The sequence below is a fragment of the Lineus longissimus genome, chromosome 5 (genome assembly GCF_910592395.1).
Source record: "Lineus longissimus chromosome 5, tnLinLong1.2, whole genome shotgun sequence".
In the NCBI taxonomy this organism is placed as follows: Eukaryota; Metazoa; Nemertea; class Pilidiophora; order Heteronemertea; family Lineidae; genus Lineus; species Lineus longissimus.
The window spans coordinates 3,313,635-3,334,442 of NC_088312.1; the positions used below are offsets into that span (position 1 = coordinate 3,313,635).

Consider the following 20,808-nt stretch of genomic DNA (forward strand, 5'->3'; position numbering starts at 1 on the left):
ATAAGTTTCCCCGCCATTGATGACGTTGAGCACAAAAATCAGTGACGCAACGGTAAACTTCGCACATTGTTTATCGTTGCTTGGGAAAAATAACAAGATTGGAATGCATTCTCCAAATTTTAATCCATTCCTCCTTTCAAATCACGTTGTAAGCCGGTGTGAGAAATAGGGTGCTGTTTTTCGTTCGGTAAGGCTGCCTAAAGATCTCTCAGTGACATTTCTTTTGCGCTGAACTGATGACAGTGATGTGATTTTGAATGATTTCATAATTTGAATATAGTAAAAGTATTTCATTTTTACCAGGTCCAGGTTTAGGCCTACCTTTACATTACCTTTGGCTTATTTTCAGAATTGGGGACTTTGACACTTACAATTTCATGATGTCATCACTCAGTCATGATATGCGCCATGCCTTGTACTGACGACTCCTTGCAGTGTGCGATATTAATGTCAATGATATTGTATCGCCACGTCAAAAAAGAAGATTGTGCGTTTAGGCCTAGGCAGGCCTATATCGCCACTTTCTAATGAGAATTGATGTCAACTCATGACACAATAAACAAATGGCGATATAATGCAGTAGTAAAGGTGCGGATACCATGAATATCGCGCAACGTTAAGTCTTTGGGTAGTGCACTCTTCACCAAGGGACTGCCATGGCTGGCAGCATCAAGAGCATGAGCATAGGCCTTGGATAAATTTGAGCCCTGAAGTGAATATCCCAAACTTAGAATTTATGCACTATGACTGCTGTCCTTTGGTTGCCTATCACTGACATAACATCTCTTTATCATGAATTTGAACTCTATGAAAAAGTAACGTAAGTTAGTTATATCTTATTTCAGAGTTCGGGGCAGATCTCCTTTCAAGGTTACCAAGATAAACAGTCATCATTCCTCCAGCAACCAAGCCCCAGACCAGCATGACCTCCAAACAGAATGGGGGTTACCGCTCACCATCTGGGAAGAGTCATAATCGATCCAGGACCAGGAGTTATGATTCATATGATGACTACACGGACTCCTTTGAGTCAGATACGGAGGTTGACTTGAAGAAATCGGGCACATCTTCCAAGACATTCAACAAGAAAAAGCCCGCCGGAACAGGTACCACAACTACTAGTAATAGAAAACCAGGTGTGTTGTGTTGCTTTGTAGTTTTTAGTTTGTCTAGTCGGTCAGGAATGAGAGCTGCTGCACAACTTTTTATTGTCCTCCAGTGTTAAAAATGGGACTAAAGTTTGAGTGATATGTGTCGACAAATTCAGACTCTGGGAAGCTTACCACACCAGCTGTCAATAAGACATGCCTCTTCACTCTTGATTGGTAAACTGGAGCACCTTTCTACTTCCATCATCCGGCATTAACCAGGGTGTTGTTGTCATTTTGTGTGGCTCGCCTCATTCCTTATGACAGGAATAAACAGCTATCAAGGTTGTCCATTTGTAAGGCCTATGGAATCTAGATCATTTCTTATTGTAGGCTACTTTCACCACTTTTTATTTACTTCTTACTTGCTTTACACACTTCGGAATACTTGTAAATCCCATTTACGAAAGATATAGCCGGCTTTAGGGCTGTTTGCCAGATAAAGTCTTTTCCACAATAGCTTTCATGCACCTTATTTATTTTGTACTGTTTTCATTTAATCTTCATCTTTTATTGATCAGTTCTATCTAAGCACTTTATAGTTAAGCTTGCACCAGACATAATCCTCGATCCACTTTGAATTCGCTGTTAGATATTCACCTACAATAACGTTCTACATGTACTGTGTACTAGACTAAAACACAAAATAAGCTGAAATAGTTGGCCCTATAGCGGCATAGCCTAAATCAAATAGTAACGAGAGTTATATCTATTTTTTTTCTCTGATGTGATATTCGTGGTGTTTTTCTTTGAGTATTCACTTAGTAACGTGGCTTTGTTCAGGACAGTTGGACTACAAGCCTGTGATAACGTGATTAGATATTATATTCTTTGAATATGGGACTGAGAATTAGAAATATGACCTCTAGATTGTCATGGTTGAGACTTGCATACATTGGTCAACCTCCTAAAGGTAAAGTTGTTATGATCCTGTTTAGAACTAGATTCCTGGTAACTGAAAAATTTCCTTGTGAATCACTGTTTTAATGTCTTTGTTGTACTTTCTTCTCTCCAGCAAATTCTCGAGCTAGAAACATAAAGCCAACTCCGAAAGGCAAGGGCCAAAAGAATGGAAGAGGTTCTGTGCAAGTTGCATCACCCAGAGACATGGACGCTGTATCTAAACGGATGCTGTCCGCAAGACGACTCAAAATCAACGAACTCCGAAATCAAGTGGAGGAATTAAATCTGTTAGTTCAGGATCTAAAACTAGAAAATCGGACGATGAAACGAGATTTCCGTCGACAAGATAAAGCTTTATCGCGTTATGAAGTCCAGGAAAGTGAATTGCCGTCTTTGATAGCACAGCACAGTGAGGAAGTGCGGACACTTCGAGACCAAATAAAACGGTCTAAAGAAAAGTATGAGAACAGTAATAAGCGATATAAAGATCTTAGTGAGGAACTGCATAAAACCAAAAAACTACTCAAACAATATAAGGATCTTGCCGAACACAAAAAGTTAGGGGAACGCGATGAGTTAGCTAGGAAGTTGACACAGACGGAAGTAGAAATGGATGAAAAGGATAAAAAAATTAGGGTAAGGGTGTCGGGTTTTCTCTGATTGTTTATTTTGTGACCTAGTTGGAAATTGGCAACTAGTCATAAATCACATAAGGTGACCTGTGACTGCTTCAGGAAACATTATGGAAATCATGCTGTGTTGAGATGTTATGCCCAAACATATCCCAAGGCTGTTGCATTGATATTAAGAATTCAATACAAAAGGACAAAAAGTATGGACATTGATTTTGTAACAGAACATAATCTGTGCAAAACTTTTCATTCATTATTCATGTTATGTGGTCTTACCCATAAGTGTGCTCGGTTGAACTACAGAAAAACAGCAAACGATGGACTTTGCCTGAGGCTGGAGTCATTCACAAAAATATTTTGAATGACTTCTATGATCTGAAAAAATGATTTGATTATGTGCATATTGCCTTTGAGGCTGATAATATTTGCTGATGCATATACTATTTCAGGACTTAGAAAGGTACATTGACAATCTTCAAAAAAATCAACGCCATGAACTGGCCATAGAAATCCACAGGCATCGAGAGACACAACGACGAGTAGCACATTATGAGGATATGATACAGGGATTGGAGACTCAAATCAAGGTAGGAGAAAATGGGTGATAGCAAAGTCGTCAAAAACTCCTGCAGTACATAGATGACTTGATGTCATTTTTGGTTTTGTGTCCAGTGATAGTCCCTGGTGCATTTACTTGGTGTTGTGGGGTTTTTTTTATATAAAAGAACAAATTCTGTTGTGTAATAAAGCAACGTTATGCCTTGTGCTCTATCCTTGCGCGATCCAATGTTGCATGCAAACCACCCAAAGCCTGCTTGAGGTCCTTCATCGCATGTAACTTTTATGTCAGTCCTTTTCAAATCAACTTGATGAATATCATACTCACTACTAATCAGCCCTAAAGATAAAATGTTCTTTGTTGATGGTGACAGGTTGTCATGGCAATACTTGAGTATAAATGGATGTGACCCATTGAGGTTTAGAAACATTTACAATATTAGCAATGTATCTGGCTGATGTGCCAATGAATGCAGTAGTTGGGACCGTGGTATTGATTATTCACAGCTAGAATTTTGTATTCCATGTTTCTTTCATTCTTTTTTTCATCCAGGAAAAGCAGAAGATGATAGAGTTGACTTACCTGCGTCTCAGACTGAAACCAAACCAGTCTCATTTACCTCAGCCCAAATTCCTTGGGTTTCCTCCACCACTGTCACAGAGGAAGACTGTCCCCACATCCCTCAGATCAACCCCTCACCAAGTTGATACTTCCCTAGATAAAACCCCATCACCAAATCCAAGCACCCAACCTATAGATCTTGACACCTCCAATCCTTCTTTGCAGGAAAAGGAAAAAATCCTAGATATCAAAAACATCTATAGCCACAGAATAGTCCGTCCTCCCCACAAACTTCCATCTGGTGCATCCACCCCACTGTCTATGAAACGTAGCAAGAGAAGTTCACTGTCCGACCATAGGTTGACGCCGCGGGAAAAAGTGAAACAGTATGAAGAGAAAAGACGGGAGGATGATAGGAAACAAAGAGAGGTGGGTATTTTGTAATGACCTTTTGAAAATATAGAATAGAAAGGTCTGTTAAAGAGAATATTGAGAGTAAGCTCTTCTCTTTTGCTGAGGATGTCCCAAAGGATGGTATATCCAGTGCAGACCACTTTTCGTACTTCTCTTTAGTTTAGGGCCACTATATGTGTGATTTTAGTTGACTGAATGAATTGTTGGCCAATTTGATTTGCTTGTTGACAATGAAATTTGGCCTTAACCCCTTGGTTGCACTGTACCATTGTTGCTAAAAATTTCACTTTCTTGCACCACTTTATTGAAAATAACTCTCCTAGACGCATATCCTTGGTCATAATCACAGGAATAACTCTGTCATCAACAGCATACCTAGATAACTGGAAATTAAAGCTTTCTCTGTTTTATAACAGGCAAGACTAAATAGGACAAGAGAGAACGTGTTTCTGACCCAGGGTTCTCCAGTTTTGGAAGAGGTACTACAAGTCCTACTTTCATAGACTAGTGCATGCCCTTGCCTATACCTTAAAGGGACTGAGGATGTTTTGACTAAATACATAGCTATATTTTCAAGGAAAAGGTCTGAGGTGCAGTCTCCATATCAAATTATAGTGGTGAGAATTTCTGTGTTGTGTTAACCCTCAGTCCCTGGGGTGATTTGTATCATCTGGCAGCTTTCTATTTTATGTATACATGTTAAGTCCTTACTTCATTCTCTCCATGCTAACTCTTGCCCTTGTGTCTCTCCACTATGTAGGATTCTTTTTTGGACCTGGTAAGTTGTGAATAGTTCCTTCATTGCTTCTTTTTCCACTGGATGTGGTCGGTTCCATCCATGTTTGTCAATTCCCTGCCCCCACCCTGCATGTTTGTAAGTTGTTGTGCATTACTGTTCCACACACTTTAGATTTGTTTTAAGATAGCTGTATATGTTTCTTAGGTAGATATAGCATGATACAATGGTTAATTCTTGAGACAGGGACTGTACATTGATTGAAAAATGCACAACAGTTCATTTATTCACTGAAAAACTTAGTATGCCTGTTTCTTTTAAACCAGATTCGGAGGCACAATGTTCCGGTCGTGTACATGCCATCATGCGGATCATCTGTTGTCTGTTTGTCACCATCTGTGGTAACCAATATACAAGTCGTCATTAAAAACTTCTTTCAAAAACATTCTCTTTAAAATTCAATACAAGTCGGGACATTTTCTTTTTTACTCCCTTTTGAAATTTCCAATTATTGCTGTTCTTATTTGGGGGTTTTCCTCCTCTTCCATTATTGTCTTTCCACGCCTAAACCAAAAATCCAAATACTTCTGGTCTCGGTGTGGATTTTTCTTTTCCTTTTTGAATAAACCTCGAGATGTTATTTTGTTAGCAAGCTTTTCTTCAGGTCTTATTTTAAATTATGATTGATGTGTGTTTTATCATATAAGTTCTTTAACCATTTTGCTACTTTTGACTCTTCCTGGTTCCACACAACTCAGTTCATCACAGTATTTTAAACATTTATGTTTTAGCAAACACCCCGTACAGTGTCGGCCATATCCACACAAACCACACCTCCTCCCCCTGCCAAAACTCAGGAGGAATTGGTAAGGCTTATAAAAAGACATGATTTTTCTCAGCTTTGCACAAGCCTAAAACTGTTCCATTCCTCTTCGCTATGAACTGGTAGATGTATTCTGCTGGTAGTGCTGTAAGCTTGCCTAGCTAAAATGACAGCCACTCTGTCTCAATTTTTCTACAAAGACAGTAATTCTGGTGTGAAAATTACATCAAAAGATGGCATGTAATGATTAAGTTACTAATTGCATTGTATCAGATTACATGCTCAATATCGAACTATGCAATTTGAAAGAGATTGGAAGTCTGTCATTTTGGCTATTTTAAGGCATTTACGAACATTTTTCTTTCCACATGTTTCCTGCATGCTCTTCATCAATCCCTTACCATTGTAAAATTTCTACACCTTAATTAATTTGCATGTTCTGTTTGCAGTTTTCAATTGTAAGGATTCTTATTCTGAGCAAGCTTGCAGAGATAACAGTTACACTGCTCCTAGAATTCTTTTTAAAATTTCCCTCATCAGCTCGGTCTGACTTCAGATATTAATGTAGAATTCAAAACAAATTAAAAAAGTCGAGTCTTCCTGATTGAAGGAAAGTTCAGTTCAGTTCTTCATCTTCAATCTTTTTTAGAACTCAAGATCAACAACTCCCTCCCCTCCATCAGTAAAATCAGAATCAGATGGAGAGGATGTGGTAAGAATGATACAACTTCTCAAACTAGTTGGTGCCATATTGCTTCAGCAAGTCCTTGTGTTTACGCTGTCGGCTTATTGGGTGTGTGAGCTATGGTGCTGGATCCTGGTGTTTGATTAATATTTCAATGTATCATGCTTTGCACAAAGTTTCAGTCGTAATGAGTTAAAACGCTGGTAGAAGTCTGGGTGGATTGTTTTCAAAAGATAATGATTCAAAACTGTTGACAAGATCTGTTGTCTGGAACAACCAAAAACTAAATTGGGAAGAGATTGTAAACTTCTGTCAAACTTTTCATCTCTAACCCTTATGAAAGTCTTATATTTCTTTCACAAAACTCAGTAAAGGGTACTAAATACAATAGATCCGAATTTTGCTTTTGCTGCACTTATGTACTCATGCTCTGCACTAGGCCATTCACAATATCTCAATATCAGCTTGCACCAAAATCCTTTTCCCACTAATGTTAAACTTCTTTTCACAGGAGAAGGAATATAGGGTTGCATGCTTATTAACAAGAAACTCACTGCACGCCTTAAAATTATTTTCAGAGTCGACCTAGTTATCTTCAGTCAGACAACAAACTTCATAGCACTTCTAAATATGACTATGAGGATGATTTCGAAAAAGATAGCATGGAAGAAAATCCATACACAGTGGCGAAACAGAAAGGCTTGGAAAGCAACCAGCATTTTGAAAACAAATATGAGGCACTAGAAAATAAATTCAGTTCTTATCATTCCAATGCCTTCCATGCCGATGTTAGTGAAAGTAAGGACTTGTTATTGCAACGGTCGGGAAAGAAATCTTATTCCAGTGGACAGGGGGCACTTTCGTCAAAATACAACATTTCGAATATTGGTCCCGGTAAAAGAAATAACCGAGGTGGTGGTAGTAATGTTCATAGGAACACTAACCTTTCTTCTCCAAGAAAGAAAAAGGAACTTGGCATTTCGAAAAATAAACAATACGGTGCTATGAAGTTTACGTCTGTTGAACGACCATCACGATATGCTTCGGCTAATGTCAAGGTTAGATTCATGTGGGTGTTTGTTATCATAACCTATAACCTGGGTTCATGGTTGATTGCGATTAAATGGCGAACACTTTTCCTATAATATGGTTTGTGTCATCCCCAATTATGTCCACGATGGAGATACCAGATTTTTCACACATTTTTTTCTCCATCATTGCAGCACATTGAAGACCTGACCTACTTAAACCCCCATACCACAGGACTTTAAAAAAAGTAATTCAGTCCTTACTTGATGCATGATAATCGAGTGTTACACCGAATTGGTTTTGAGCACCTCCTGACGACCTGTTTCATCTTACTATATATGTCTATCATAGATTAGAAGTGTTTGAGTCCAAATCCAGTGTGTTGCACTTCAAGGACACTGGCTAGAAATTTGGTTTTCAATAGGCATGCAGCTGTTTCTGTGGTGCCTTCTGTCTATATAGTTCCAAATAACTTTAAAGGGGCTATTTCATGAAGGCCGGAAAAATCTGGTGTCTCCTGTCAAGTGCTTTCTCATTACTTGAAACTTGCTGTGTTTGCATAATTACTTCCATTTCCATTTGTTTGTGGTGGCTCCTTTTTATGGGACTTTTCCTTCCATTCGTTATAGAAGTTTGCTCTGAGTGATTGGTAAAAGGTTGCTCCAGAATTAAATTATATCCAGTGGACATGAAAACTAAATGAAAGTTCATTATGGTTGCCAAATATCAATGTCTTTTTCAGCTTGCCTTTTCAAGATAGATAGCCTGTAAAATCCCAGTTTCAAGTTTCTTCTGCAAAGTGGTATTGGATCAAATTTGTATTTTCAGGAACGTGAGCGACAGAAGGGTGAACTGATCAAACGCAACCAGGAGTATTCAAGCCGCAACAGTATTGCTCATGATGAGGTCGAGGAGGAGGCACGTGACTCTGCCGAGTGGCAGTACAGGAAAGATAAGGAAAGGTGGGATGCTGAGGAGGAGGAGAAGCGGAGAAGGGCAGCAGAGCTGGATGAAGCACGGCGGAAAGATCGCCAGATGCAGGAGGCAAGGGAACGAGAGAGGCTGGAAGAGCGAGAGAAATTGGGACGGGAGCGTGCTGAGGAAGAGATGAGAAGGAAGCGTGAGAGAGAGGAGGAAGAACAAAGGGAGAGGGAGGAGAGAGAGAAATGGGAGAGAGAGGAGAGAGAGAGAAGGGAGAGGGAGGATAGGGAGAGAGTCGAGGAAGAGAGGAGGTATAGGGATGAGAGAGAGAGAAGGGAGAGGGAGGAGAGAGAAAGGCGGGAAGAAGAGAGAGCGTGCAAGGAGAGGGAACGCATGGAGAAGGATGCACAGTTTCAGGAGGAGAGACGGAAGAAGGATGCCCTTCTTGCAAAACTGAGAGCACTTGATGAAAATGATTCTGATAATCAAAGCAATCTGTATAAGCAGAATAAACCAGTTGAAAAAATGAAATCTGAGCGAACGAACATCAGCTCTTCATCTTCGAAAAAGAGTTACGCTTTCACTAAACCGATTGAGAATCTACACCAAGGTAAACCGTCGCATGAGGATAATTCGATCCCCTATATTGAGAAGCGGCGCAGGAGTGGTTTTGTGGATGAGGATGTCCCATATCAGCCATCTTTTGACGATTCTAATGCCAATAACCAGCAAGCGAAGAAGAAGGCTGATCTCATGAAAAATCTGTTTGGTGATAGTGCCGTAACGTCTACATCTAAGAAAACTGAGCCAACCAAGCGAGGGGTAGATCGCCCAGAAGTCGATGATTTGGATGGAGGAAATGAGTTCTTCATGACAAAATCAAATCGCCAACCGAGTAAAGATGCTGATCTTGCCTTCACTTTCTCTTCTGGTAACAATCGGGGTAGAAATGAAAATGGTAGCAGTGACTCAAAGTTGTTACCAAGGCGTCAAAGTCAGCAGCCAACGACAATAACGAAGCCGACAGTAAGTTTGATTGATGACCCTGACGACCTCGAAGAGGTCATATTATAATCTCAAGTTTTTGTTCAGATTTCGATTTCATAAACTCTTGACTTTTGCACAATAAATGCCTAATGATTTTGATATTCAGTCCATTATACTATCCTGCCTTAAATCGACTCACTTGGTCACGAGTTGAAATTGTGAAATCAGTATTATCGATGAGACAATAGGACGTGTTGATTGATCAAAATGACCTCTTTTGAATTGTTTGTACCAATTCTACAGCTGAATGTGCTAAATGCCAAACAAACGGAAGACGGCTGTAGGTGTCTTTTTTATGATCGTGTGGGTGTGCTTTTAAATATAATTCTGTGATCAGAAATTTGCCTTGATTATCCAAAATGAAATTTGGATGTACATGTAGCTGTTGATACAAAATGTAAATCTGGCTGTGAACTGTTTATGTTACGTAATCGTAAATATCGGTTTACAAACATGTTCTGTATATTCTTTGCCTTTTCTATCGTAAGAGACAACTTTAAGTCAATGTTGTTTACATCAAGGGATGGTTTCATTTAAGGAATTGAACCCGAGGCGGAGGACCTTGGTTGAGTTACCAAGACACTCGAGGGTGGAGCTAAAATACAGTCCAAACCCGAGCCGACAGGCGAGGGTTTGGACGAAATTTTAGCTCCACCCGAGAGTGTCTTGGTAACTCAACCAAGGTCCGAAGCCGAGGGTTCAATTTCTATTCTAAAATACCTCAAACTTAAAAAGATAGGCCACGAAATAACTTGAATATGTGCGAATTTGGCAAATTCCATCCATCGCCTGCCCGGAGCGCCGGTAGCGCCGTTGTTTACATTATGTTACGGCAGCCCGTATAGGAAGTCCGGATCGGCTCGCTCAAGTGACGCTAAAATCCGCGTAAATGGGCTATTTGGAGCGTTTTTCTCAGCAAATATGTATAGTGCTCATTAAAAAACTTAGGGTGGTTGATGCTTCCTTGGCTGATTTGTGTTTGAAGCAGTGTTTTGAGAGCCTCAAACTTCTGAAGTGAGCTGTGTGCATGGTTCCACATTTTAGTGCAACCCGAGGGAACTTTGGTAGAGCATCTTGGTTGCGTGTCCAAAACACTCCACTCTCAGAACGAGGCTTATGCATTTTCCATTTAAAAGTTGACTTTACGGTACCAAGGTATTTTAGAATTAAGGAATTGAACCCGAGGCGGAGGACCTTGGTTGAGTTACCAAGACACTCGAGGGTGGAGCTAAAATACAGTCCAAACCCGAGCCGACAGGCGAGGGTTTGGACGAAATTTTAGCTCCACCCGAGAGTGTCTTGGTAACTCAACCAAGGTCCGAAGCCGAGGGTTCAATTTCTATTCTAAAATACCTCAAACTTAAAAAGATAGGCCACGAAATAACTTGAATATGTGCGAATTTGGCAAATTCCATCCATCGCCTGCCCGGAGCGCCGGTAGCGCCGTTGTTTACATTATGTTACGGCAGCCCGTATAGGAAGTCCGGATCGGCTCGCTCAAGTGACGCTAAAATCCGCGTAAATGGGCTATTTGGAGCGTTTTTCTCAGCAAATATGTATAGTGCTCATTAAAAAACTTAGGGTGGTTGATGCTTCCTTGGCTGATTTGTGTTTGAAGCAGTGTTTTGAGAGCCTCAAACTTCTGAAGTGAGCTGTGTGCATGGTTCCACATTTTAGTGCAACCCGAGGGAACTTTGGTAGAGCATCTTGGTTGCGTGTCCAAAACACTCCACTCTCAGAACGAGGCTTATGCATTTTCCATTTAAAAGTTGACTTTACGGTACCAAGGTATTTTAGAATAAATGGTCATTTACACTATACCGGACCAAGATCATGACACGACACACTGGGCAAGGTTGATGCATGCATTGTAGGAGGAAACGAGAGTACGTTCTTGCCCCCAACCCCTTCAGTAGGTCACTGCAGTCTTCAGTAGGTCATTGCAGCCTTCAGTAGGTCACTACAGTCTTCAGTAGGTCAATGCAGTCTTCAGTAGGTCACCGCAGTCTTCAGTAGGTCAATGCCATTTTACTGATTGTGCCTTCTCATGAGCATAATATTTATGGTGGAAAATGTCTTGGAACAATTTATACTAGGAATTCTAAAATACCTTGGTACCGTAAAGTCAACTTTTAAATGGAAAATGCATAAGCCTCGTTCTGAGAGTGGAGTGTTTTGGACACGCAACCAAGATGCTCTACCAAAGTTCCCTCGGGTTGCACTAAAATGTGGAACCATGCACACAGCTCACTTCAGAAGTTTGAGGCTCTCAAAACACTGCTTCAAACACAAATCAGCCAAGGAAGCATCAACCACCCTAAGTTTTTTAATGAGCACTACACATATTTGCTGAGAAAAACGCTCCAAATAGCCCATTTGCGCGGATTTTAGCGTCACTTGAGCGAGCCGATCCGGACTTCCTATTCGCGCTGCCGTAACATAATGTAAACAACGGCGCTACCGGCGCTCCGGGCAGGCGATGGATGGAATTTGCCAAATTCGCACATATTCAAGTTATTTCGTGGCCTATCTTTTTAAGTTTGAGGTATTTTAGAATAGAAATTGAACCCTCGGCTTCGGACCTTGGTTGAGTTACCAAGACACTCTCGGGTGGAGCTAAAATTTCGTCCAAACCCTCGCCTGTCGGCTCGGGTTTGGACTGTATTTTAGCTCCACCCTCGAGTGTCTTGGTAACTCAACCAAGGTCCTCCGCCTCGGGTTCAATTCCTTAAATGAAACTTGTTGCTCAAAATGGATTACGATTACTATATATCATGCACACCTTGCTGTCTTCATATGTGTAAATTGTTTTTCAGAATATTGACTTTTGTTCACAGTTCGATGACAATCAATCAATGTTTTGTATCAAACCCCACCAACTATTTCAGATCAGTTATATAGTACATAATACATGTGTACTAATTTGTTTATTTCTTGATAACAAAGCATACTTTTTCTTTTAAACTCATTTTATCATCAGGATCACACGTTTTCTTCTATATTTAATGGAAAGACGCATCTTGACCCATCGAGAATTATCATTCACAAATTGATCTGCTCATTAATGAACACATCAGAATTGTGTGAGAATTTTTTCCACTCCATCTGTGTACAGAAACACCTAGTGTAAATGTACAGTACATGAAGCTTTCAGTAAATACATTTGCTAGTCTTCATTCATATCACCAAGAATAAATACACGTGAAGTCCTTATTTATTCTTTTATATCACCCATTGAAGATGCATTTCTTGGAGCCATTTTATGACTGATGGTTCGATGTTCTGTGACTGCAGGTCTTGAGTTAATGGGAATTACAAAAGTGTTAGAGGAAGTCATCCAATATTGCATTATGAATTTGACAATTGTTGTATATTTTGGTACATTATTACTGCCTATAGTTATTACAAAGACAACTTATGTTGAAGGTTAGACTGGATAGCAGTAAGTAAGTTGGTATCAGCAAGGCATTGTGACTTGTGTCATGGTATCAGGTTTAGTTAATAGGACTCTTGTTTGTATGATCAATAGACTTTAGCATCAATGTCAAATGGAAGAAAATAATGTTTACCGGTCATCGTATCGAAATATTGGGTGGCAAGATGTTACATTGATCATTGAGGATATGTATCAAGAAATATTTATTATTGGTTATGTTAAATTTGAAGGTTAATGATTGACTTGTATATCTACATGTATTTGTCTGTGCATTTTATGTATGTATCCTGATATGATATTATTTATAAGGTGATGTGTGCTGGTTGTGCACATTTTGATAAATAATGAAAACAGACAGGTTGTCCTCAAACTACTTGAAATTGTTTTTCAATGCTTTTTCAATTCGAATGTGAAATTAAGTCAGTCCCTCAGTTCATTCGCTCATATTGTAGAAACACCTGGGGGATACACTGAATTAGCTTGTTTGATTACTGGTAAGGCACTTTTGTGAGCTGGGCGAGATCCAGTGCTTACCCGGTTATTGAACCCACTTAGCAATGGATTGCATTAAATTCAATTTACAGAAGTGTCTGTTTTGTTGGGTCACATTTGCAGAGGTTTTCTGTGACATATTTGATATTTCATCACATTTGATTGTGATTATAAAATGAATAAAGGAATTTACAGTATTTAGAAAAAGAAGTGTTTTCTTTTCTTCTTGCAACCACCATGGAAAAGGAAATGACACTGATCTTCCCCATGCCCACTCGGGTCACTGTCCTGATTATGATTGTTTGGATGTGATGTACCTTCAAGTGAATGTCGCTCTATGGCAAGAGAATGTGGAGCAGGCTGACCAGACTCCAGCTCGTGTGCTTCAGACCTGCTCCCTAATGAAGAATAGAGAGCAATACTGGCCAAAGATCTCTACCCTGACTCCCAAGCTCTTGGGCTCTGTGGCAGAACTCGTTGGGACAGCCGACTTCATCACCAAAAAACCGAAAGGACTGTCTAGCGTGCATGAAGAAGATAGAGTGATTTGTAATGTACTGTAGGAGGATATCTGGGACACTGGAAAAAACTAGCCCTCTCGGAGAGTCGCCGTCTATCACCTCAGACAAGCACTAACTGGGAGTCAAACCCATGACTCGTAAGTGACGGGCAGTGATGGTAATTTCAAACAGTCTTGCCAAAGTGCCACTCTCACAACACATTTGCAACCTTCTCCTGTCAATTTTCCAATGAATGTTTCGAATGCATGGATACAATGAGTAAGGAAAGACGGCATCTATTTGTAAAAGTTTTATTGTGATTATTTTACACGTATCAAATAAGCCAGCTGTCTATTTACTGCACCCACAACTGAGGGACTACACAGGATGTAGAATAATACATGATTGTACAGCTGACACATTGATCCTACTTCAGAAAGGATGATGTAAGCACCTTCAACTGAGGAACAGACATCTGAACCACTTTACATATTACCGCCTAGCCAAACACCTGCTGCTATGCTAAACTTAAGCTACTGCTACATGCTGCGAATAAAAATCAACAAAAAAGTTATCATTTACAACAAAAACTACAATACTGTTAATGTGACAAATAATAGCAAAATACACACCGGAACAAAAGTTATCGTAAAGTTAAGTGAAACTGAAGGTGTGGAAGGCATTACAGAAAAAACACAATTTCGGACGTCAAATTTACGTCACTGACCCATATACACTGCTTCTATTATAGATGCAATAGATACAAATACTACATTAAGCGAAATAAACATTGAGCAAACCTCCAAAGGGCCGTGCGTTTAGTACGTACGCAACAAGAGGGGAAGGTCACTTGCAAATTTTTGGTACATTTTGCATATGTCTGTGTACAGGTGTTGGGGGTTGAAAAGAAACGTACGTACTAAATGAACAGCCCCTGAACAGAGCATTATATTTTTAAGCGATCAAATAGACAGTACGACAACATAGTCTAAAATGGAATGTTCAAAAACTGCCGGCTGAAGCTGGGACTAGAGAATAAAACAAAGAGAATCTGCGACCACGATCTTTTAATATTGTTAAAGAAGAAGTAATTGGAGATCATGCCAGGCCAGCACTAATGCATTAGTTCAGTTCCTTTCAACAACACGTCTACGCAAAAGTGTTAATATCAAGTTTGGCTACATTATCCAATATATCCCTGCTAAGCCATCATTGCAATTTTGGTTCCAGTCAACAGGAGACCAGAAATAAAACCACTCCCTATCGCAACTGTGAGTTACATAAAATTAAGAGCAGGCCTGGCATTATCAAGAGCTACTCCATTAATCATAATAACTTAAATAAATATATCTGCCCCCAAAACCTCAAAGATTGTGACATGATTAAAACTCAGATTAGTGAAATGAGGTTGTGATAAAAGAGTAACAATAAAATTAAGAGCTTCAACCTCAATTTTAATAGAGACATGAGTGTTTACAATATTTATGATTTGACAACAAGGACAGGTTCACGAGTATAAAGATCAATAATGTACCAAAAAACCAGGTACCTAACTAGAATTTTATACAACAGGATAAACATTTTCTTTAATCATCAATCACTTATAATTTAAATATGGTACAAAAGTTGGAATGCATTACGTGACTGATAATCGGAATATTTACAGTTCCCTGTTCAAGGCATGAAATGTGTGTAAGCTTGTTGAAGAACAAGCCTCCATGAAGTTACATGTACAGTAGAACCTCTCTATTAAGGACACCCTTGGGACTGACAATTGCTGTCCTTAATAGAGAGGTATCCTGATTAGAGAGGTCAAATTGAATGGAAACAACCAATTTGGGACCAAAACTTGTGTCCTTAATAGAGAGGTTGTCCTTAATAGAGAGGTGTCCGCTAACAGAGGTTCCATTGTACATGATAGATAAAACGTCTTGGTAGGCTGATAATCAAAATGCACACGGTTTCCAACAACTTGAACTTTGTTGCACATGTACATAGCCACAGATTATCTGGTTGGGAAAGCTAAACACCACCTTCTGCCTAGCTGATTAAACCTCATATCTGAACATGACACGAAGAGAAAAAAACCCAACTTAAAATGATGATAAAATGAAAGGGCCCCGCTAAAGCCAAAGACCAATAAAAGGAAATCTCCAGTCATCCAAGTCAATGGGATGGGACGAGATTATCCTTAGTCTTTAGACATTTAAAGGGGCCACCACATTTGCTATACAGTGTAAACATCATATTCTGTCGCATCTGGCTGCCGTGATGGTGACATATTTCCTGATGCCACGTCTCCAATAGCACTCTGAATACCTTGCCTACGGTTCTGGTTGTATCATAATTCCTCATCACTCTGTAACATCATTGGTTGAGCTGATTCGTTCATCAGGCCGTCGGTGAGGAGACGAAAGCGGCGTGTGGCGTGAACGCGTTGCTGTCGGATGACAACGATGGAGAAAATTCCGGTGATGAGGGATGCCATGACTATCACCATGATAACTGAAAATTTTAAAACTTGATATTTGATATTTGAAAGCCGCACGCTTTATCAAGTTACATTTTAAACTGCTAATCCAGAAACACCTTAAGTATGTTTGCCTTCTTAGCCTAAGGATCTGGGACACCATGGATCAAGGACATAACACTTTAACAGAATATCAGGCTTTGCAGTTCTCCTGAGTCTTTGTCTTTGAGCAGATAAGTTATTACTCTAGACTCCAGTCAGGTTCTCCAGAAACTGGCTGATGATTTCCTGAATGGAAATTGGACATCCATCAACCAATATGTTGCGAGGATTGCATGTAAGAAAATTTGGTAAACCATTTTTATTTTGACTTTGAGGTCAAATTCCTCCCAATAGCTTAATTCGACCAAGTGGCCCCAGATACATTGTACATGAACTTACAAGTAACAAAGGTGGTCGTCATATCGTACGTATGATTCTCTGACCGTAACATATCCATGATGTTACTGGTGCTACCATTATGAGGGCCAAGGTTGCCAGGGCTTAGCTTTAGGACCTCTGCCATCAATGAGTAGATGTCAACAATATTGAGAGGACCCCTCTGGTAGTCTTGTTTAAACGCTGGACCATGGGCTATGAAGAATGGATGCATCGATTCCAACGAGTTGTTGTAACCATGGCCTCCACCTGGAAAACAAAAATTTAAATAAATTTAAGTTCATGAGTGAATTTCAAAAGAGAACTTTCTGTACATAAAACTTGGGTGATTTCTATCCCATCAACCATTGATTAACAACATCTTAATCTCCCCTGACATGCTGGTGTCTAAAAGATTTATTGCAAACCCAGAGCAAGTTTCTTCTAATTCACACATTACTTCAACTCTGTAACCAGAGCAAGTTTAACACCTTCAGCGCCGAACCACGTAGATCAACGTGGCCCAAATCCCTCCCCCCCTTTGAGCTGGTAATCGGAGTCGAATGGACTTCATGAGAACTACGCCATCGCCATCTTCAGGGCAAGGTAGGAACTGAGAAGACCGCTTGGAACTGAAGACCGTTTGGTCTTTTACAGTTCTTACCTTGCCCTGAAGATGGCGATGGCGTAGTTCTTTCATGAAGTTCATGAGACTCCGATAACCAGCTCAAAGAGGGGGGAGTTGGCCACGTAGATCTACGTGGTTCGGCGCTGAAGGTGTTAAAGTGGCTCGTATGACTTATGAGTGGAATGAGTTTTCAGTAAACAAGTCTCAGCCAGATTTTGATGGCTTAACTCTCAGAAACTTTAGAATCAGATGACGACGATTATCGAGCGTAGTGCTTTCGTTTCAGTGCTTATTTTAGCGTGGTGAACATACACATAATTAACTCTTTCATTTCCCTTGACATGCCTGAGGATGAAATATTGATTGCAATCATCTAATTTACATGTAATTTTGTCTCTGGCTGCCACAATTGAGTTTTGACTGTCGCTGGTGATGGGTTTGGTTGTTACAAGATTCAGAAGGATTAACCCATGATACCCACAGAATGTAAAGAATCATCTCATTTTTGCCAACAGATCCCTTCAGTTAACACCACATGAAGTCCATTTACCAATATGAGCATGATGAGATAGCAGCAACCTGACACACCAGACACAAGACATGAATATCACAGAGGAGCTTATATAAAATTGTTCATTAATCAATACAATCATTATGCATAAGCAGGCAAGTTCCCATACCTCATTTTAATCTTTTAATTTGTCATACATGTAAGTGCAACAGCTGCAGATGAAGGATAATGTACACATAAATGTGTGAGAACAGATTATGATGACTGCTCACCTATAATGTCACCTGTAATGAAATACCAAAATAGATTTGCTTTATTTCACTAAATTTTGCTGTTTTCTAATGTTATTGAGCGACAGCTCATGCAGCTGAAACTAGATGCCATTTTGAAACTAATTTCAAGGCCTGTCATATCAAACTTATTATTACTTATTATCACAGTCAAAAATGTGCAGGGGGCTGTGGAGACAGTGGTGCGGTGCATACGCGATGCGCGCGCATGGTTTATTGACAACCATCTCTGCATAAATGACACTAAGACGGAATGCATGTTGATTGGCTCCAGGCAGCAGCTTGGGAAGGTGAGCATTGACGGAGTCAGGGTGGGGAACTCGACAGTTAGCACCAGTACGTCAGTCAGAAATCTGGGTGTCTTTTTTGACGAACACATGTCGATGAAAACTCATGTCAGTAAAGTCTGCTCTAGAGCTTTCTTTGGCCTCTACAAGATTCGTCAGATTCGCGGGTTTCTGACTGTCGGCACCACCAAAACCCTGGTGCATGCGTTTGTTACATCTCACTTGGACTACTGCAATGCTCTCCTCTACGGCATCACGGAACAGCAGTATGGTAGGCTGCAGCGTGTTTTGAATGCTGCAGCCAGGGTTACATGCTTGATCCCCAAGTTTGACCGTATCAGTCCGGTTCTGATGCGGCTCCATTGGCTGCCTGTCAAGGCAAGGGTTGAGTTTAAGATACTCTTGCTCACCTACAAGGCAGTCCATGGAGCGGCACCGGCTTACCTGACTGATATGGTACAACGCCGACGTGGGTCAGCCTATTCCCTCAGGGCTGATGCCGCTTTCCTTCTACAGGAGCCACGCACCAAGTGCATACGTTTTGGTGACAGATCCTTCTACAAGGCGGCGCCACTCCTATGGAATGGGCTGCCCACACACATTAGACTTGCGGAGTCAAAGGCAGCTTTTGGAACGATGATAAAAGCACACCTTTTTCGAGTGTATTTCAAAGGCGCCTGAGAGTTGGTGAAATTTTTCACCAAATTTGGGTGCTTTAGAAATGTCATATTTGATTGATTTGATTGATACATATAGTTTCACTCACCTTTTGTGGTATTCCACTCATCAAAGGGGTTGCCTTTCACTGAGAGAATCCACCCTTCGTCCGCCACGACAACGATGGGTAAAATTCTCTCATTTTTAGAATAGTGGTAATTCTTAGGAATCTCATCTTTTTTATACACGGTCAGATGGTGAAATTTTTTGAAGCCTTTGTACACTTCATCTTCATGGCCTGAAAAATACATGAGGAAAGTTGAGTTCAAGAAATTCTCCTCTGATATGAGATCAAAAGCAAAGCAGACAGAGATTAAAAGCTGTCATATCATACTGATTTAACAGCTACTTAAAAAGAGTGCCAATCGGCGCTGCTTGACCAAGGAAAATAAAAGTGGTAAGGATCTGAAAAAACAAGACCATTGGCCTACCACTGGAGCTATACTAACTAAAGCTTGTTACAAATATGAAAAATTGATATTCAAAAGAGCTCAAAGCTGGATGTAAGAAGTCTAAGAAGTACAATTTCAATTCAAAGTCAAGTAAAACCTACCAGACTTTGGAAGTATATTCCACACAGAAGTTTTCCCATATTTTGTGTACAGGTTGGAATCAACGTATTTAGAAACATCAATAACACGATCCTTAGAAGTATCAACAAATCCATGATCACTCGTGATAATTATGTTAAGCACATCGAACAAATTGTGTTTTTTTAATTCCTCAATGAGGTAACCAGTAACATTCTTATCAAGTGTTGTGATCATCTCATCTATTTTTGGGGAACTAGGGCCCACTCGATGAGCAAGGGCATCCGGCATATCGAAGTACATTGCTCCAAAATTAATAGGACGACTCTCTTGTGAAAACCACTCAACCATCGTATCCACAATTTTCTTATATGGTGTGTCAAAATTATAATCACCAAAATCCACAAATTGTTTCAGTTTGTGGCCTTTGAAAGTGTATGTTGACTGAGAGCCTGCCCAATAGATGGTGCCACTGCGGCGTTTCTCATCTTCTTGCTCATTGGCGATCCAAATTGGAATAGCACCGTTGTCCCACCAGAACGAATCTTTCATATCAGATACCCTCGCCTTCGTAAATGTTCGGTTGAATTTGGGATCGTACATGTCATTATCGACAATGCCGTGGCTTTCTTCCCATAATCCGGTAACAATGGTGAAATGATTTGGAAACGTCTTTGTCGTGAATGTGTTTACAACCGATTTTGCCTTTACACCATCTTTAATGAGGCTAAAAAAGTTGGGTGCTTTGGCTGGCCCAACTCTATCAAGATAATCCCATCGAAAACCATCAAATGATATCAAAAGTACCTTAGGATCTTCTTTGTGCTCAAAATGAGCCAATGAAAATATCACAGAAATATTCAGAAGAACTATACAATGCAGGATATCACGTAAAAATAGCATTTTGATGGAACAGTTTTGTAAAATAAGGATTTTTTGAAGAGAATTTTGTTTGTTTCGGTTTTGTTGGCCCGATGTGTGGTCGAGTCATTCGCGCATGTACATGATGTATATCAGTGTATATTGTGGCCAACCGGTAGTGACACCCGTATCAAATTATTGTACTAAGGTC

At 40.1% G+C, this 20,808-nt stretch overlaps 2 protein-coding genes across 12 annotated transcripts; one reads left to right on the top strand and one right to left on the bottom strand.

Annotated features, from left to right (window-relative positions):
* The first annotated feature begins 54 nt into the window (after positions 1 to 54).
* On the top strand, positions 55 to 10,088 carry LOC135487494 (zinc finger CCCH domain-containing protein 13-like). Of its 10 annotated transcripts, none has more exons than XM_064771197.1 (9): positions 55 to 187; positions 846 to 1,106; positions 2,164 to 2,687; positions 3,133 to 3,270; positions 4,029 to 4,232; positions 4,634 to 4,696; positions 5,745 to 5,819; positions 6,426 to 6,488; positions 8,319 to 10,088. In XM_064771197.1, exons 2-9 carry the CDS (start codon positions 923 to 925, stop codon positions 9,483 to 9,485), a joined length of 2,418 nt encoding a protein of 805 aa, XP_064627267.1. In that variant the 5' UTR covers positions 55 to 187; positions 846 to 922; the 3' UTR covers positions 9,486 to 10,088. The 10 variants fall into 10 exon arrangements, with proteins under 10 accessions (XP_064627267.1, XP_064627266.1, XP_064627268.1 ...); XM_064771196.1 differs by having other exon boundaries at positions 56 to 187; positions 846 to 1,136; positions 8,319 to 10,087; XM_064771198.1 differs by lacking the exon at positions 4,634 to 4,696 and adding an exon at positions 4,978 to 4,995 and having other exon boundaries at positions 56 to 187; positions 846 to 1,136; positions 8,319 to 10,087.
* Positions 10,089 to 14,181: 4,093 nt separating this feature from the next.
* Positions 14,182 to 20,717, bottom strand: LOC135488359 (ectonucleotide pyrophosphatase/phosphodiesterase family member 5-like). Of its 2 annotated transcripts, none has more exons than XM_064772940.1 (4): positions 20,132 to 20,717; positions 19,256 to 19,444; positions 16,798 to 17,043; positions 14,182 to 16,391 (listed from the first exon to the last, which is right to left on the bottom strand). In XM_064772940.1, the coding sequence occupies exons 1-4, from the start codon at positions 20,637 to 20,639 to the stop codon at positions 16,228 to 16,230; spliced, it is 1,107 nt and encodes a 368-aa protein (XP_064629010.1). In that variant the 5' UTR covers positions 20,640 to 20,717; the 3' UTR covers positions 14,182 to 16,227. The 2 variants fall into 2 exon arrangements, with proteins under 2 accessions (XP_064629010.1, XP_064629009.1); XM_064772939.1 differs by having other exon boundaries at positions 19,760 to 20,717.
* Between the last annotated feature and the right edge of the window lie 91 nt (positions 20,718 to 20,808).

Bases quoted from the DNA above. Each gene is read 5' to 3' on its own strand.
- LOC135487494 (XM_064771196.1), top strand. From the start codon at position 923: ATGACCTCCAAACAGAATGGGGGTTACCGCTCACCATCTGGGAAGAGT. The intron at 4,697-5,744 runs GTACTACAAGTC...TTTATGTTTTAG, and splicing joins GTTCTCCAGTTTTGGAAGAG to CAAACACCCCGTACAGTGTC. The intron at 5,820-6,425 runs GTAAGGCTTATA...AATCTTTTTTAG, and splicing joins CCAAAACTCAGGAGGAATTG to AACTCAAGATCAACAACTCC.
- LOC135488359 (XM_064772939.1), bottom strand. From the start codon at position 20,639: ATGCTATTTTTACGTGATATCCTGCATTGTATAGTTCTTCTGAATATT. The intron at 19,445-19,759 runs GTAGGTTTTACT...TGTATTTTTCAG, and splicing joins GAATATACTTCCAAAGTCTG to GCCATGAAGATGAAGTGTAC. The intron at 17,044-19,255 runs GTGAGTGAAACT...TTTGTTTTCCAG, and splicing joins TGAGTGGAATACCACAAAAG to GTGGAGGCCATGGTTACAAC.